Raw genomic sequence first — 17,879 nt, forward strand, 5'->3', positions numbered from 1 at the left:
AGTTTTTGTCTGGATGACCTGTTCATAAGTGAGAATGGGGTGTTGAAGTCTCCCATTCTCAATGTGTGATTTAAACTTTAGTGGTGTTTTCTTTACAAATGTGGGTGCCCTTGTATTTGGGGCACAGATGTTAAGAATTGAAAGATCATTTTGGTAGATTTTTCCTTCCCCATCTCTTTTGATTAATTTTGGTTTGAAGTTCATTTTGTTAGATATTAGAATGACTAAACCAACTTGCTTCCACTTGCTTGGAAAATATTTTTCTAACCCTTTCCTCTGAGGTAATGTGTTGTAGGAAGCTGCTTGTTTGTTTCCCAGGTGCCTAGACTCCCAAAATTAACCCATTTCCATTATTTTATATTTTACCACGAGGCAAGTGGCCTACCAGCAAGGTTTCAGCATATGTGTCTCTGGTGGCAGCTCCATGGCTTCTCCCTTACTCTGCCTCCTTTATCCAGCATTCAGTTTAGTTTTTCCCACCTAGCTCTGCTCTACCCTATCACAGCCCCAAAACAGCTTCTTTATTAACCAATGGTATTCACAGCATACGAGGGGAATCCACATCAGTAACGTCTATCTTTGATATCGAGTTGTGTTTCTTGTATGCAAGATGGATCCTGTTTTCACATCCATTCTGTTAGTCTATGTCTTTTTATTGGGGAATTGTGTAGTGGTATATTGTTTGTGTTTTAATAAATAAAGCTTGCCTAAAGATCAGAGGGCAAAGCAGTCATACAGGCCAGGGAGTGATGACTCAGGAGACAGAAGCAGAGTTCTATAAGTTCAAGACTACCCTGTGCTGTACAAGATGGATCCAGAAACAGATCCAGGTGGTGGTGGGTTCACACCTTTAATCCCAGTGTTCAGAAGTCACACACTCCCAGCACTAAGGAGGTGGAGACAGGAATGACGTGGCTGGGCACAGAGAGGAATATAAAGAGGGAGAGATAGGAACTCAGTGTAGTGTGGAGTCTGAGGATTCATGGAGACTGGCTCTCAACTTTCAGTCTGAAGATCTGGTAGAGGTAAGAGGTCTCTCTAGTAGTTGGCTGCTTTGCTCTTCTGATCTTCAGCGTGAACCCCAATATTTGTCTCTGGGTTTTTATTTTTGTGCTACAGAATTGAGTTCATTGATACTGAGAAATATCAATAATCAGTGATGATTGTTAATTTCTGTTATTTCCTTGATAGTGGGATGGTGGTGATTGTGTGTATGTGTGTGTCTGTATGTGTGTGTGTATGTATGTGTGTGTGTCTGTGGGTGTGTGTGTCTGTGTGTGCACATGAGCACATATGCTTCCCGTCTTTTGGTGTTGTAGGAAAATGCTTGTTTGTTCCTGGCTGCCCAGACTCCCGAAATAATCACTCAGAAACTGTATTAATTAAATCACTGCTTGGCCTTTTTAGCTCTAGCTTCTTATTGAATAACTCTTACATCTTAATTTAACCCATATCTATTAACCTGTGTATTGCCAAGTGGCTGTGGCTTACCGGCAAGTTTTCATCCAGCGTCAGTCTCCGGCGGGGTTGCAAGGTTTCTCTCTGACCCCACCTCCTCTCTTCCATCATTCAGTTCAGTTTTCCCTGCCTAGCTCTGTTCTGCCCTGCTATAGGCTCTAAGTAGTTTCTTTATTCATTAACCAATAAAAGCAACACATATACAGAAGGCCTTCCCCCATCATTTTGGTTTTGTTGGCGTGAGATTATTTATTTCCTGTGTTTTCATGGGTGTGGTTAACCTCCTTGGGCCCAGGTTTTCCTTCTAGTACCTTATGTAGAACTGGATTTGTGACTAGATATTGTTTAAATTTGACTGTATCATAGAATGTCTTGTTCTCTTCATCTGTGGTGACTGGAAGTTTTCCTGGGTATAGTAGTTTGGGCTGGTATCTGTAGTCTCTTATAGTCTGGCAGATGTCCAGGCCCTTCTAGCTCTTAGAGTCTCCATTGAGAAGTCAGGATAATACTAATAGGTTTGCCCTTATATGTTACTTGGCCTTTTTTCCCTTGTAGATTTTAATACTCTTTCTTTGTTCTGTATGTTTAGTGTTTTGATTATTATGTAGCAATGGGAATTTTCTTTTCTGGTCCAATTGATTTGGTGTTCTGTAAGTTTCTTGTACTTTCATAGGCATGTCCTTCTTTAGGAAAATTTTCTTCTATGATTTTATTAAAAATATTTTTTTGGCCTTTGAGCTGGAATTTTTCTCCTTCCATTCCTACTATTCTTGGGTTTAGTCTTTTAATAGTGTCCCAGATTTGCTGGAATTTTTATGTCAGGATTATTTTAGATTTAACATTTTATTTGATTGATGTATCTATTTTTTCTATCGTATCTTTAATGCCTGAGCTCTCTCTTCCATCTCTTGTTATTCTGTTGGTGGTGTTTGCTGTGGTATGTGATAATGTCTGTAATTTTTCTTCACTTACCTAGATTTTCCATTTCCAGAATTCCCTGTTTGTGTTTTCTTTATTGCTTCTATTTCCAGTTTCAGGTCTTAAACAGTTTTATTTGTTTCCTTCAACTGTTTTTTTTTTCTTGATTATCTTGAAGGTATTTATTCATTTCCTCTAATTTTTTGGTTTTCCCTCAATTTTTAAAGAGATTTATTAATTTCTTTAAGGACTTTTATCATCTTCATAAAGCTTTTTGTTGTTGTTTTGGGGTTTGGGGGTAGTTCGAGACAGGGTTTCTCTGTGGCTTTGGAGCCTGTCCTAGTACCCAGCCTGTACCCCAGGCTGGCCTCGAACCCACAGAGATTCGCCTGCCTCTACCTCCCAGTGCTAGGATTAAAGCGTGTATCACCACCACTTGGCCATAAAGTTGGCTTTAATGTTGCTTCTTTGTGCTTTAACTGTGTTGGAATACTCAGGGCTTGCTGTAGTAGGATAACAGGGCTCTCTGGTGGTGGCTAATGCCCTGGCTGTTGTTAATTGTGTTCTTACACTGGCATCTAGGCATCTGGGTTTGGGGTGATTATAGGTCTAGGTACCAATTTCTGAGTTTGCCTTTGTTGAATGGGTGTTTTGTTCCCTTGGTTTCTGTTTCCTCTCTGGTCTTCTGGCTGGAGTGGCCTGTGGTTGAGTAGGTCAATCTCCATCCAAGTTGGGGGTTTGACTTCTGATGGCTGCAGTGGCCTCTGGTCAAGTAGGGATTTTCCACCTGAATTGGGGCTGAAGTTCTGGCAGCCATTGTGTCCTTTGGTCCAGCTGAGGGTCTTCTGGAGATCAGGATATGTTAACAAGGAGGGGAGGACTAATTCTGGGTGGGCTGGGCAGGCACTGAGAAAGTAGAGGGGGCACTTGCCTGGAGTTCTGGCTGCCAGCTTGGCCTCTGGTGGAGCAGGTCCTTCCACTGGAGTTTTGGGCTGGGATATCCTGAATATTTACTCTTTATTTTATTTTTTTTTTTTTGTTGTTGTTGTTTTTGTTTTTTTGAGACAGGGTTTCTCTGTGGTTTTGGAGCCTGTCCTGGAACTAGCTCTGTAGACCAGGCTGGTCTCGAACTCACAGAGATCCGCCTGCTTGAATATTTACTCTTATAGGAAGAAATGCCTATTTAACTTATTTGTGCTGTTGAGTTTACATATGTGGAGTTACAGGCTGTGTTTATTGTTACAGGTTGATGAAAATCCTCGAAGTTTGATGAAAGGCTGTCTGATTATAAAGCGTTTTTTACGAAAAATCATCATAGTTCATCACAAGGTGAAGTTATATATTCTTTAAATAGTATCAATTTATCTGTAGTTTCTTTAAATCAAAAACAAAACAAGAAACTCACTGAGTAGCCCTGGCTCGTCTAGATTTTGCTATGGAGACCAGGCTGGCCTAGAACTCAAAGGTCTGCCTGCTTTTGCCTCCTGAATATGGGATCAGAGGTGTGCACCCCCATGCCAGTCTCACCTTGGTTTAATATTGGTTGATCATGAGCTTGAAATTTTCTAGTTTAGAGGAATATATATATATATATATATATATATATATATATATATTTAGATAAGACCTAATGATTCTCTAAATTGTATAGCCATCTGTTGTAGTGGTTCCTTTTTTATCTCTAGTCTTATTCATCTGAGTCTTTTCTGTTGGTTAGTTTGGCTAGGACTTTATATCTTGTTTATCTTCTCAAAATTCCAACTATGTATATTTTTTGATTTTCATGTAGTTAATGTCTGCCCTGATTATAAGTGACTTCTGCTGACTTGGGACTTGTTCTTTGTCTGTTAAGTCACTTGAGATCATTCTGATTTCTTACTGTAGTCGCGTGGAGCTTTAAACTTCTCTTAGGACTGCAGTCCCACTCATCTCAGTATGATGTGTTCATTTTCATTTGTTTCGAGGAACGTCTTTATTTCCTTATTGTAAGGCCACTCATCATTCAGTAGTGTGTTGTTTGCTCTCCATGAGTCTATATGTGTTCTAGGGTTTTCCCTGTTGTAGGGGTGTAGTGTTAGTCCATTGCAATCAGATAGAACACAAGGAATTAGCTCAGTTTTCCTGTATTTAAGACTTTGTGTCCTAACCTATGTTGTTTTTTAGAGAAAGTTCCTGCAATTTGGGGAATTGAATATTCTGTAGCTCTCTGTTAAGTTCATTATCTATGATGTTATTTGGCTCAGATTATCTATTATTTTGTTTAGATTGCCTATCTATTGTAAGAGTATTGAAGGTACCCACTACTATTAATTTGTGATTTTACATCTAGTTACATTTTGTTTTATGAAATCGTGTGCACCTGTATTTGGAGCATATAAGTTTAAAATGTTATATTCTCTTGACAGATTTTTTTTTCCTTAATCAGTGACCTCGTGTGTTTTTTCTCACTAATTTTTGTTTGAAATCTGTTTGGTCAGGTATTAGAAGAGTAACATCTGCCTGTTTCCTAGGTGCATTTACTTGGAACACCTGATTTTCAACTTAAGGGTGAAGTTGCTGTTTTTTGAGATGAAGTTTGTGGAGTCAACAAACAAATGATTCCTAGTTATTGGTCCAATCTACTAGTTTTTTCCTTTTGGGGGGAAATTGAGACCATTAATATTCAGAGTTACTAATGAGAGGTGTGTATTGATTCCTATCATTTTATTGATTTTGTAGTACTTGTTTTTCCTATTCTACTCTTGCTTAACTATTATTCTGATGTGGTTTATTTGTGTGTCTATCTGTCTGATGGTATTTTCGCTTACTTATCTTTGTCCTATTGAATTGGTCCAGTTTCTCCACTTTGTCTTCAAGCACAGACTTTGTTCTCTCCATGACCTATTATATTAAAGAGACTTTCCATAGTTCTTTTATTTAACTTACTATGGTTTTTTCTAGTGTTTCCGCTTGTTTTTCTTGAGTATGTCTTTTTGTGAGTTCCCTCTTTTATATCATACATTGCCTTCCTGATTTCATTCATCTGTTGTGTCGTTGAGCCCTTATAATCATTCTTTTGAGTTCTGTCTAGGAACTCATCTACCTCACTTTCCTTAGATGGAATTTTATAGGATTAGTAATTTTGGAGGTGTTATTATGTCTTAGTCATTTCTACTTACTTTGCTACTGCATTAGGATTTATCATCTGGTGTTATTTCATTGCTTGTTTTTATTTTTAATCAGCTACATTGCTTCAGTTGAAGTGTTCACAATTTTCAAGTAGGACTCTGATGTGATAGAGTTCAATATATACTTCAGAGAATAATACCTCAGTCCAGGAGCTCAAGGGTACCTGGTGTAAGTTCTGTATACTTAGGATTTTAACTAGAAGAGCAACCACAGCTCAGCTGTTTTATATTGCTATGCAAATGCCATTCTAGCCAATTAACAACAGTATTCCCTTACTTCATAATTGCTAGAGATATGGTATGGAAACCTACTCAGATTTTAGTAAGATGATGAGTTGGGAGCAAGAGAGATTGTTCCGTGGTTAAGCACACATTGTCTTCCTTCCCACTTCTGATGTTTTGTAAAACGAAGAGCAGTATGTGCTTTTGCAAGAGGACCTGAGTTCAGTTCCTAGCGCTCATATCAGGTGGCTCATAACTATTTGTAACTCTAGCTCCAGGGGATCTGACACCCTCTCTGGCCTCAGGTGGCACTGCACCAAAATGAATATATACAGATAATTCAAAAATTTTAAAGTTGATTTGCAAAAGATTAGAAGTGGGAGAGAAGGAGGGTGGGTAAGGATAAGAAGTAAGGATGAGATTTTGAAAATAACTGATGTAGATAAAGTAGCTGGGAGGGGGAAGTTGGAATTTTTATATTTGGAAGATTACAGTTAAGATGTACAAGGAAAGGGTAAGGATGAGAAATGGCGTGGGATGGGGTGGAGGGAGCATAAGAGATGCAGGTGAAGAGCACAGTAAGGTATGTCCTGGAGTAAGCTGGGTGAGAAGCATAAACAATCCTAAAACCAAACTAAACAATACAAACAAAAACAAACAGTCCCAAGATATACATGCAAGAGCAAGAAACAGCAGTAAGAAGAGTCTTTGTGGAGCGACTTACTTGCACAGCTGTGCTGAGTTGAAAAGGAAGCACTCATAAGTCCTCTGACTCCAGCAGGTTCTGTGTGGTGCTGTGGGGGCCAGGGTGATGGGCATTGGTTTCTGAGCCTCAGTGTTAGCAGGGGGTCTGTTCTGTGCAGGAGGGAGGTTTTAAATCCTTTTCTGGTGGTTCCCTGGGATCCCTGCACTCCACTGAGGCCTCTTCTGGTCCTGCAGGTTGGGTGTGTGAGCAGCAACACTTCTCTGGTAGTTTCTACTGCTCTCTGTGTGGACGTTTTTTAATCTCAACCTTGACTAGAATGAAATCTTACTCTTCATTTATTGTTTTGCAGCTCAAGTTTAATTTCAGTTTGACGGTGAATGGGATCCTCTCTGCAGAGATCTTTGGGTCTGTAAACGATTTTATGGCTCTGAATGACTTTTAAGCATGATTGCCCTGTGCTTCTAGCAGGTTTACAGTTTGATTTCTTAGTCCAAAATCTCCCTGAAACTAATCCTGAGACCCTCACATAGTAGTTTTTAACAAATAAATATGTTCGTCCCTTACATATTTCTCCCTTTCACTGGGGGAATGAGCATAAAAGTTGTGGTTTTCCTTTTGGTTTTTGGTTGCTGAATTCCAGCGATCTCTGGGTGGTAGTGTCATGAGCCAACTAGAGACTAATTTGAAAGATGACTTTTTTCTTTGTTTTGCAGGGCAGAGAACGAGCCTATTTCAAGACTGTCCAATGGCATCACTCTTGTTGTGGGCTTTCAGCATTATGTGAGGTAGAAGCTAGAAATGATCTCCATGCCTTTTCCTTTCTTCTCTCTCCTCCTCTCCTGCAATTCCCCGCCTCTTCTCTCTTCTTTGCTTGTATTTCTTTTGTTTAGAAGAGAACTGTGGGGGGAAACAAATCCACCGCCTTCTTTGTTGGAGAGGGTGAGAGTTTAATTTTTCTCATTGTTCTGACTTAACAGTGACCTCAGACCTACGCAGAGGAAAGTACAGTGTGCACAGAAGCAGACTCTCAGGGGTCACGGGGTCAGTTTTAGACCATTTGCTCACAGTCGTCACACACAGGGCTGGACTTTGAATGTTTGGAAACATACACTTGAAACCGTAGAGTATAATTGTATTGGAGAAAATACAATTTGAGAATAAGCAACTATCATGAGAGACAACATAAACAGGAGCCATGATAATAGTCTTTGCAATGCTAATTTTTCTGATCTTATGTAGATAAGATGACATGGCAAGTCATAGGGCTATGTGTATCCTGAGCAATTAAGGAATTTTTAATGCCCATTAAATAATTTCTTGAAGAAAAAAGTCAAATTTGTCTTGTATGTTTTTTAATAGTAAGCCAAAACTGAATTCAACTGAATCGCACTGCAGCAGAATCCACCCTGTGCTAGGACATCCAGCTCTACTGTCCATCCCTGACGGCATGTCTGACATGGGCTTGCTGGGAAAACTGGCGCTGACTCCAGCTGCTGCTCTGTGCCCAAGCCCCAAGGTCTTCTCCAGCCAACGGGATAGGATTTCTTCGGTTTCCATATCCTTTTGACAGGTTCTATCCAATTTCCTTTGAAGATGAATTTTTTAATTCTAATTTTAGGTAAGTCTTAATGTATGAATTATTTATCTGTAACCCTGTATGATTTGTATAAAAGTATAACTCAGTGTGAATGTTAGGCTTGAAGTATTTGCCAAAGAATGGTAGACTACAACAGATAGTGACAGGTAGAGATGAGACCAGAAAAAATGGTTGGGGTCGAGGGTGGTAGATCTTGCATGCCTTACTAAGGAATGTGATCTACATTTTCTTTTTTTTTCTTTTTTCTTTCTTTCTTGGATTTTCGAGACAGGGTTTCTCTGTGGCTTTTTTGGTTCCTGTCCTGGAACTAGCTCTGTAGATCAGGCTGGCCTCGAACTCACAGAGATCCGCCTGAGTCTGCCTCCTGAGTGCTGGGATTAAAGGTGTGTGCCACCACCGCCCGGCTGTGATCTGCATTTTCTATGATTGACAAGAGTAACTCACACAGCACGTTGAGTGCTCTAGGAGAAAAGGTAGTGATTCCTAAATAAGTGAGTGAAGTGGAATAAGAACCAGTAAGACCTGAATTAAAACTATGTGTTTAGGCAAAAGTTAACACCTGAAGAACTTCACATAAGAAAACCAGTATTCATGACTGAAGTTGGGAGAGCCTGGGGTAAGGAGTGGTTTTGTTGGTTTGACAGGCTCTTTTATATTCCAGGCTGAATTCAAACTACCGTTAGATGTTCTTGGTCCTTCTGCCTCCATCTCCCAAGTGCTAGGATTATAAATGTGAGCCACCACCCCGGTTTATCCCACGAGCAAATGTTCTGTGTGCCTTGTTGAGACTGGGACACAGGAGTATAAATGCTGTGTGACAGAAGCAGCTGATTGAAACAACCTAACTCTGCTTCCTCAGCTTTAAAGTAAAAATGAGAGCATCTTGTGGATTGATTTTCTCCTGCTGTGGTGGAGAACTATAGTCCATGTGAAGCTCCTCACACAGGGATGTACAACCTGTGGCTGTGATGTCATGTGACCCGGTGTGGTGGCGCAAATGAATGTAGACAGATTATATAGATATATACAGCTTTAATAAGGAAATAGACTTACAGGACCACAGGTTCCCGCGGAGTACTGGAAAAGCGGAGCAAAAGAAAAGGGGCTGCTGGGCTCACGCCCGGCAGATTTATCCGTAAACATTAGCCCGAGGCGAACACGCCCCCAATGGGTGGGGCTATGTCCCTACAACCCGGGATAGCTATGAATGTGGCCCAGCACAAAGTTGTAAACTTAATTAAAGCATCATGAGTTTTAAGTTTTTGTTTTTGTAACAGTGGGAATTTTGTAGGTGACCACATCATGTTGCAGTACCATACAAAATAAATGTGTATGTGTGTTGTGTAGGTATGAATGACTTCAATTTTGTGGTGGTGTATAGCTCCCCAGGTTACCTTCCATGTGCACAGTCAATTGGGACCATTAGACATTACATGTTTTCAGTGACTAGACAAGTGGATTGGGTCAATTATCTATCTATCTATCTATCTATCTATCTATCTATCTATCTATCTATCATCTATCTATCTATCTATCAATCATCTATCTATATTGAGACAAGGTTCTCTATGTAGTCCTGACTGTCCTGGAACTTTGTAGATCGTGTTGGTTTCCAACTCACAGAGCTCCACCTGCCTCTTCTTTCCAAGTGTTGGGGTTAAAGACATGCACCACCACCGCCAGACCTGATTAGTAATAATATTTTAACTTATCATTGTAAACCATAGGTGTTTAATGTTGTTCATAAAGCAGGTAAATATTTTTGACTATTGTGGGTCTTTGCCCACCTCCTTCTGCCTCATCAATCTCCCACTGTGCTTCATACTCAGTCCCCTGTCTCTCACTTCACCGAACAGCCAGACACAAATTCACACACTTATGGACCCCTGATTTTTGACAAAGGTGCCAAAATTATCCAATAGAAAAAGAAAGCATTTTCAACAATGGTGCTGTTCTAACTGGATGTCAGCATGTAGGAGAGTGCAAAGTGATCCATATCTATCACCCTACAAAAAACTCAAATGGATCAAAGACCTCAACATAAATCCAGATACATTGAACCTGTTAGAAGAGAAAGGGAGAAACAATCTTGAACACATTGGCACTGGAGATAACTTCCTGAATGGAACACCACAGTGCAGGCACTAAGATCCACAGTTAATAAAAGGGACCTCATGAAACTGAAACATCTCTGGAAGACAAAGGACACTGTCAACAGGCAGCTGAAATGCAGAAAGACCTAGGCTTTGCTTTCTATTTTTCTATCCACTAATTTTCATGATAGAAGTAAATGCTGTCCCCTCTTTATTACCATTATTTTAATTCTAGTATGACCTCTACAGTGGCCCTAGAAAACCCCAAAATTACGGATGAAAATTGTTCAACACAAAGTAGATGACCATTTTTTTTTCAAGGCAAATATCAATGCTGTTATATAACATGTGCAGGACAGTGTCTAAAGAGAGAACTTAGATTGCCTTGCCAGACTGCCAGAGAAAATCTCCAGGCTGCAGAGCAGGCAGGGACGCTCATCTAGAGTCTGGTGGATCTGAGCTGAGATGATTTGAGAGTCAGGCAGCTAGAACTTACAAGAAAACCGAAGAGAAATGCACAGATAAAGAGCTGCAGACAGGCCAGTGCCGGCCCACACAAAGCCAGGACAGTTTCTGTCCCCATCCGGCTAAGCAGAAAAAATTCACATTTTATGGCATCAGATTGGAGTTCAGAAATTTTTTCCTGAATAATGGGTGGATCCTTAGGGCTCATTGGCTGTTCAGTCTCACTGACAAATTTGAGGCCAGCCAGACACTGTCTCAAAACAGGATAGATGGTATCTGAAGATGGTAGCCAAGGTTGTCCTCATGCACACACACAAAATGAAGACAAGGGCTGGTCCTGATGGTTCATTCTTGTAATCCCAGAACATGGGATCCTGGAGCTGGAAAATGCCTGGGATACAGAGTGAGACCCTCCCTGCAAGAATCCCCACCGCCAAACAAATGCAATGGATTCAAGATTGAGACTTCCTCAGACATTCAGAAGAGTCAGGAATTCACTTGCAAGCAGTATTAGAAAAATGCTTAAGGAAATCCTTTAAATTTTGTATTTTTTTTTTTGAAGCCTGTCCTGAAACTCACTCTGTAGACTAGGCTGGCCTGGAACTCACACAGATCTACCTGCCTCTGCCGCCCAAGTGCTGGAATTAAAGGCGTGTGCCACCACTGCCAGGCAAAGTTTGTATTCTTTAGCCATGTGGTGGTGACATGCACACCTTTGATCCCAGCACTCAGGAAGCAAAGGCAGGCAGATCTGTGTGAGTTCCAGGCCAGCCTGGTCTACAGAGTGAGTTCTAGGATAGCATGCACTACAGAGAGAAACCCTGTCTCAAAAATAAAAAAGTATTCTTTGACAGTTTCATGCATGTATATCTTGATCTACCTCCAAATCTTACTTGACAACAATAACATGGGACCAATCAGGAAGAAATGCAATTGTATTATTAGATTCTTCTATATTTGTCAACTGTTGAATCCTGATAAAATTTTAAAGGCTGAACCAGTGAGTCATGACTAATATGTCAAAACAGAGATAGAATACTGGATCCAAAATAGAATCCAAAAATAGTAAAGAGAACAAATGGAAACCATATAACGAGCAGATAGATTAAGTCCAACCATGGCTGTATTCATATTAGATGTGAATGGTTTGGAGTGTCCAGTTAAGGGCTGGTAATACAGTTCAGTTGGTAGACTGCTTGACTAGAGTGCTCAAAGCCTTTCATGTGGACTCCAATACTAAATAAACTGGCTATCGTGGAATACACCTGTAATCTCAGTGCTCAGGTATTGAATACAGGATCAAAAGTTCAAGGTCCGCCGGGCGGTGGTGGCGCACGCCTTTAATCCCAGCACTTGGGAGGCAGAGGCAGGCGGATCTCTGTGAGTTCGAGACCAGCCTGATCTACAGAGCTAGTTCCAGGACAGGCTCCAAAACCACAGAGAAACCCTGTCTCGAAAAACCAAAAAAAAAAAAAAAAAAAAAAAAAAAAAAAAAAAGTTCAAGGTCATCCTTAGCTACATAGTTTGAGGCCAGGCTAGGCTACATGAAACCCTGTCTCAAACAAGGATGGGGCTGAAGAGATGGTTTAGTGGTTAAGAACACCGGCAGCTCTTTCAGAGGAACTGGGTTCAATTTCCAGCTCCCACATAGCAGTTCACAACTGTGTGTAACTCCTGTTCCAGGGGAACCAATGCCCTCTTCTGGTCTTTACAGGCAATGCACACATGTGCCACACAGCTATAAATGCAGACAAAACACCCACACAAATAAAATAAAAATGATTTTTAAAAATAAAATACCAGTTGGGTGGTGGTGGCACATAGCTTAATCCCAGCACTCAGAAGGCAAAAACAGGTGGATCTCTGAGTTCAAGGCCAGCCTAGTCTACAGATTGAATTCCACGACAGCCAGGGCTATGCAGAAAAAATATCAAATCATAAGGCAACCATATACTTGGACTCCAGACACTCTATTTTTTATTCTTCACATTGTATGTGAAGTAATTTAAAGATCCTCTGACCCTGAGCAATGAGTATAGTGGCCTTAGTTCCTATGCTAATGCCTGCTGAGATCTGTGAGAGAGGCTTTGAGAGTTCAGTCTCCCTTTGTTCTGTCTTTCTAAAACATGTCATTCTGTAGTATATAGACATCCCCTTGCCCACCAAGGAATGTCAAGTGCTGATACATATCAAGAAACCACATTCAGGGCAGGAGCATAAGAAAGCAAGAGTCCAGAGGGGAGAAATTATTTCAAGGCCTTTGTCTTGGTTGAAGAATAGGGTTGGGCCAACAGTGGTGGTCTATGCCTTTAATCCCAGCACTTGGGAACAGAGGCGGATGAATCTCTGTGAGTTTGAGGCCAGCCTGGGGTACAGAGTGAGTACCAGGTCAGGCTCCAAAGCTACACAGAGGAGAAAAAAAAGAATAGGGTTGTATAAAGCGAGAAGAAGTTTCTCTCAATCCAAATATACTCAATTACTTTCTAGAAAACACTCCTTTGTATGCAGTTCTATACAAGTATGTACTACCTTGTATTGCAATTTACTAGGTTTTTTGTGTGTACTACACTAAAATATGGAAAACTTGAGTACAGATACTAGTTACTCATCTTCATACCTCTGGAACCTAGCATTGTGTTTAGCTTGTGATGCCACTCACATTTATGATCAGATGAATAAGATGAATCAATAAATTGTCATTCAGTTACTCCCTGCAAAAATCTGAGGATCCTGGTAGAGCTCCCGTGCATCATACCCATCTGTAATTTGGAAAAAGACAAACATGTAATTGATAGCATATGTGCATATTCCTATGGTGTGAACCAGGACAGTATGTAAGTTTGTTTTATATAAGTATGTAGTTGTAAGAAAAGTTTGACAGTTTTCTTTAGCTGCTATACATATTTCTATATGGGCCTTTGGGTCTGCCTCTGATATCAGATCAGGAGCAGCCAAGTATCACTGTCTTCAGAGATACCTCCTATTTCATTGACTGGAAGAAACACAATTTGTTTATGGTGCCCACTTTGGATCTCAATTTGGATACAGGTATGTATCTATATTTTGTACTAAAATTTAGAAACACAAAGAATTAGAGAAATGAATATATAAGCAAATGTCTGTGAAAATAGGACCTAGTAATACATTGGCTTAACAAGAGGATGGGATCTGACCACATTTGAGAGTCCACTTAGAACAAGGCAGAGTTCTAAGTGTCCCACACAAACTCAGTGAGGGCCCGCTTTGGCACAGTCTGACACTTTTCTCTCACTTCCGCTGGTGCCTCTCTATCTCATGCTTTTCCCAGGCCTTTCTTGGAAGGCTTCGGTCACACTTTCATTTATCAGTTTGGGAGCTTCAGAACAGTGGATGAGGGAACAACAACCCTTCTGTACGTGGAAGAGAAATGATTCCTACTGAAATGAGTGTTAGTACACAGAAAACTACTTGAAGAAAGTAAATGCAACACAAATGCCAGCTGCAAGAGCATTAAGCATAGAAAGCTGGCCATGGTACTCATATAGGGTCTAACCATGTTAATTTTGGGTGAGTTGTGCTAAACGTTGAAAGGTTGGCTACTGAGATGGCTCAGTAGGTAAAGGTACCTGCATCCAAGCCCTGACAGCCTAAGTTTTCTCCCTGGGACCACAAGGTAGAAGGGGAGCTCTAGCTTGCATGTTGTCCTCTGACTTCCACACATGCACCATGGCACATGGATATGCAAACACATACACATAAGTCGATTAGCATACTTATTAAATTTAGTAACTAGATCAATAAATACAATTGGGGAGTAGGGCTGCAACCATGGCGAAAGTCTTGGAGGTTTATGGTTCTGAGCTTGTCTATTTGAGCCCTGTGTAATGGCCAGCAGAGAAAAGGATGTTCTAGGATTTTCACTAGCATGAAAAGATTGCTGCATCTTAGGATAAGGCGGCATCTTGAAGGTATCTAAGAAATCAGCCTCCACAGAGGGTCTTTGTTCCTGAGAAGACAGTTATCCAGAAGACGGTATGAGAGGAAGCATCCTAGCACAGTCTCTGGAGTTAGCTGTTTTGAGAGGAAATGGTTTGCAGTCTTAACAGGTGGGATGTCATGGGTCTCGACTAGAAGGAAGGCCTAACTGGATTTCTGGGATCTTATTTTAGAAAAACAATTGAGATTTGATCTCATTGTAGCCTATACTTGATTGAACCCAGAGTTTCATGTATGCTAGGCAGCACTCTACCAACTGAGCTATAGCCCTAGCCCTCATTATCTCTGCCACTTTCATTTTTATTCTTAGACTTTATTGGTTTCCATTGTTTCTACAATTTACGGTGTCAACTTTGGTCAGTTAACTTTGTAATTGAATAATACCGGAAAACACCCTCATTTCTCACATTCATTTCTTCTTTACCTTTTGAGACAGAGTCACACACTGTCAAACTGTGTGACATAGGCTTGCTGTAATCAGCTTGCTGTAATCCTCCTTGTACTAGCATTTGGTTTCCCAAGTACTAAGACTATAGGAACATGCTGCCACACCATGCTCTGTCCTTTAGTTCTTAAAGGACAGAACTAGGATCCACAGGGAGATACCCTTCCTTGTGGATATGGGTGTGGAACTACTGTTATGGAATTTTAAAGGGTGCATCTAGCATTAAGAACACAGATTTGGAGTTGATCTGTCAAGGTGGACAACTCAGTTCTACCATTCACAAGCTCATACTGGACAAGGCATTTTACCAGACTGTGCCTCTTTTCTTACTTGTAAAATGTTATAACAATAGGTCTTCCTCAAGAGCGTTATGAAGTCTAAATCTTGAGAAAGGACATACAAGGAATTTAGCATGGCACCTGGCTTATAGTACGTTACCTGGAATATTATTAACTCAAGTTGAAATTTGACCTCTGCCTCTTTGTAGCCAGACCTACCTTCGAAGGTTTACAGGAAGGGACTTGAGAGACGGCTCGTGGTGGAGAGTATTTGCTGCTCTTGTGGAGGACCTGGGTTCAGTCCTCAGCACTCACACGGTAGCTCACACCTGTTACTCCCGTTCCAGAGGATCTGACAGTCTCTTCTCATCTCCACAGGCACTGTACACATGTGGTACATATACACAAATACAAGCAGAACACTGACACATAAAATAAATATTAAAAAAATATTTGGGCTCGAGAGATGGCTCAGTGGTTAAGAGCACTGGCTGTTCTTCCAGATGGCCCAGGTTCGATTCCCAGCACCCACATGGCACTGCAAAACTGTAACTCCATTTCTAGGAGATGCTTGTTAAATAACTTATTTTAAGGAAGGTCCACAAGATGTCCAGGTGTGGTGACCACGCCTTTAATCTCAGCACATTGGAGGCAGAGTAGGTGAATTATCTGAGTTCAAAACCAGCCTGTGTAGTATCTGAGCTTCTACTTGTATCATGGTCCTGTAGCCCCTGTACTACAGTACTGTGCCTGTAGCCCCTGTACTACAGTACTGTGCCTGTAGCTGCCGCCTGTAGCCCCTGTACTACAGTACTGTGCCTGTAGCTACCGCCTGGACTACAGGATGGTTCTCGGGGCAGGCGAGGGCCTGGAGATTGACACACATACATACACACAGAGACAGAGAAATGGGTCATCCTTGAATTCCCCAAGAATGCCCCCTTTATTGTGTTCCAGGGCAGCTTATATAGGGATCCTTAACTGATAGCCACGCCCCGGCCAAACCCACCAGAAACCACTCCCCTGCCGTCAGGAACTCCTTAGGATCTTGTGCTCAAGAGCAGATGCAAACACAGGAAAATAAGTTGTTTTGATCAGAGCAGCTGCAAGCATAACAAGTTGTTTACAGGAAATTCAGGGTCTGGGGGTCCACAGCCCCCAACAAGCCTGGTTTACATATCAAGTTTCAGGCCCAACAGCACTACATAGTGAGAGAGCCTTTCTCAAAAGGAAAAAAAAAGTTACACAAGAAATAAATGAATTTTTTTGTGTAATGCTTCCATAGTAAATGCACAAGTCTGCTATTTCCTTTGTACTTTACATACCTGGCTATTTTAATGTTCTTCATGTAAGTCATTATTATTTTGTTTCCACAATGTGGGTGGAGGAGCAGATTCAGGAGTGGAACTGACTGTTTGAATGTAGACCTAGTAGTTCCTTCTCAGTCACGATTGGTTCTGTGTCACTCAGGGTATAAGGGGCTTGTTTACCTTATAAATTCTCCTGTTATCTTTTTCTTTAGATTTGGTGATTCCAGATGTGAGTTATCAAGTGGAGTGCAGTGAGGGGAATCAGCCTCAGGGTACAGACCCAGCGGGACCAGCTCTACTGCTTTTCCTGTTTGTGGATCTCCACAGTGGATTCCCAGTCCAGCAAGCAGAAGTCTGGGGTATGTTTGGGAAAGTACAGCAGCCAGGTTGGGTGTGCCAAGTGCTAAGTGGGTAAAGAAAGGACTATATGAATAATGCATGTATCTGTCTAAATTAGATAGTTGTGTAATATGTAAAGAATTATCACTGCCTTTCTAGATGAAATCAAGGGAAGAAGCCTGTCTCCGTGCAACTGCAGTTAGGAGTGCTTTGGTATGTGTCCATCAGGTGCAGAGTAACCTGTTGAGAAAGGTTCTCCTCCTTCTGGGTAACATGGTGGTTTTAGCTTGTGGAACACAAAACATAAATCACCTAGGCTATTTGAAGATGTACAACTTCCTGGGTCAAGTTAATTTATTATTTTTGCTATATATTGTAGAAATCTAGAATGATTGAAATATACATTTCTGTCACTTGATTCTCAAGTGATCCTCAGATGTAATAAAATTTGGAAGCCTTTTGAGTGTTTTAATCACATGCTTTAATTCAATGAACCCTAGGAAGCAAATTTTAAGAGTTGATAACACATTCCTAAACTAAGGAAATGTTGACCCATCCTCATCACCAGCAAACAGAACCTATCTGGAAGAAAAAAAAATGCAGCTACTAAGAAATTGTACTTAACTCTGTTCTTTTGTGCCTAGAATTCCTTTCTAAGCTCTCAGATTTTATGTGCATGTAGTCGGCCCCATGTTGGGTGCCGTTCTGATGGCAGAGGCTGCCTGTTTGTTTCCCAGCCACCCAGACCCAAATAATCACACATAAAACTGTATTAATTGCAACTCTGCTTGACCAATAGCTTAAGGGTATTTCTAGCTAGCTCTTACATCTTAAATTAACTCATTTCTAATAATCTGTGTATCACCACGTAGTTGTAGCCTACCAGTAAGGTTCCATCTGGCATCC

At 40.9% G+C, this 17,879-nt stretch overlaps 1 protein-coding gene across 1 annotated transcript in view; it reads left to right on the plus strand.

The window, feature by feature from the left end:
• Top6bl (TOP6B like initiator of meiotic double strand breaks) overlaps window positions 1-17,879 on the plus strand; it is a 108,565-nt gene that overhangs the window by 73,328 nt on the left and 17,358 nt on the right. The window contains 6 exon segments of the mRNA XM_057778701.1: window positions 3,622-3,705; window positions 6,821-6,876; window positions 7,185-7,256; window positions 7,831-8,026; window positions 13,527-13,674; window positions 16,847-16,993. Of these exon segments, the coding sequence (XP_057634684.1) occupies window positions 3,622-3,705; window positions 6,821-6,876; window positions 7,185-7,256; window positions 7,831-8,026; window positions 13,527-13,674; window positions 16,847-16,993 (703 nt within the window).

This window comes from Chionomys nivalis, chromosome 8 (assembly GCF_950005125.1).
Source record: "Chionomys nivalis chromosome 8, mChiNiv1.1, whole genome shotgun sequence".
In the NCBI taxonomy this organism is placed as follows: Eukaryota; Metazoa; Chordata; class Mammalia; order Rodentia; family Cricetidae; genus Chionomys; species Chionomys nivalis.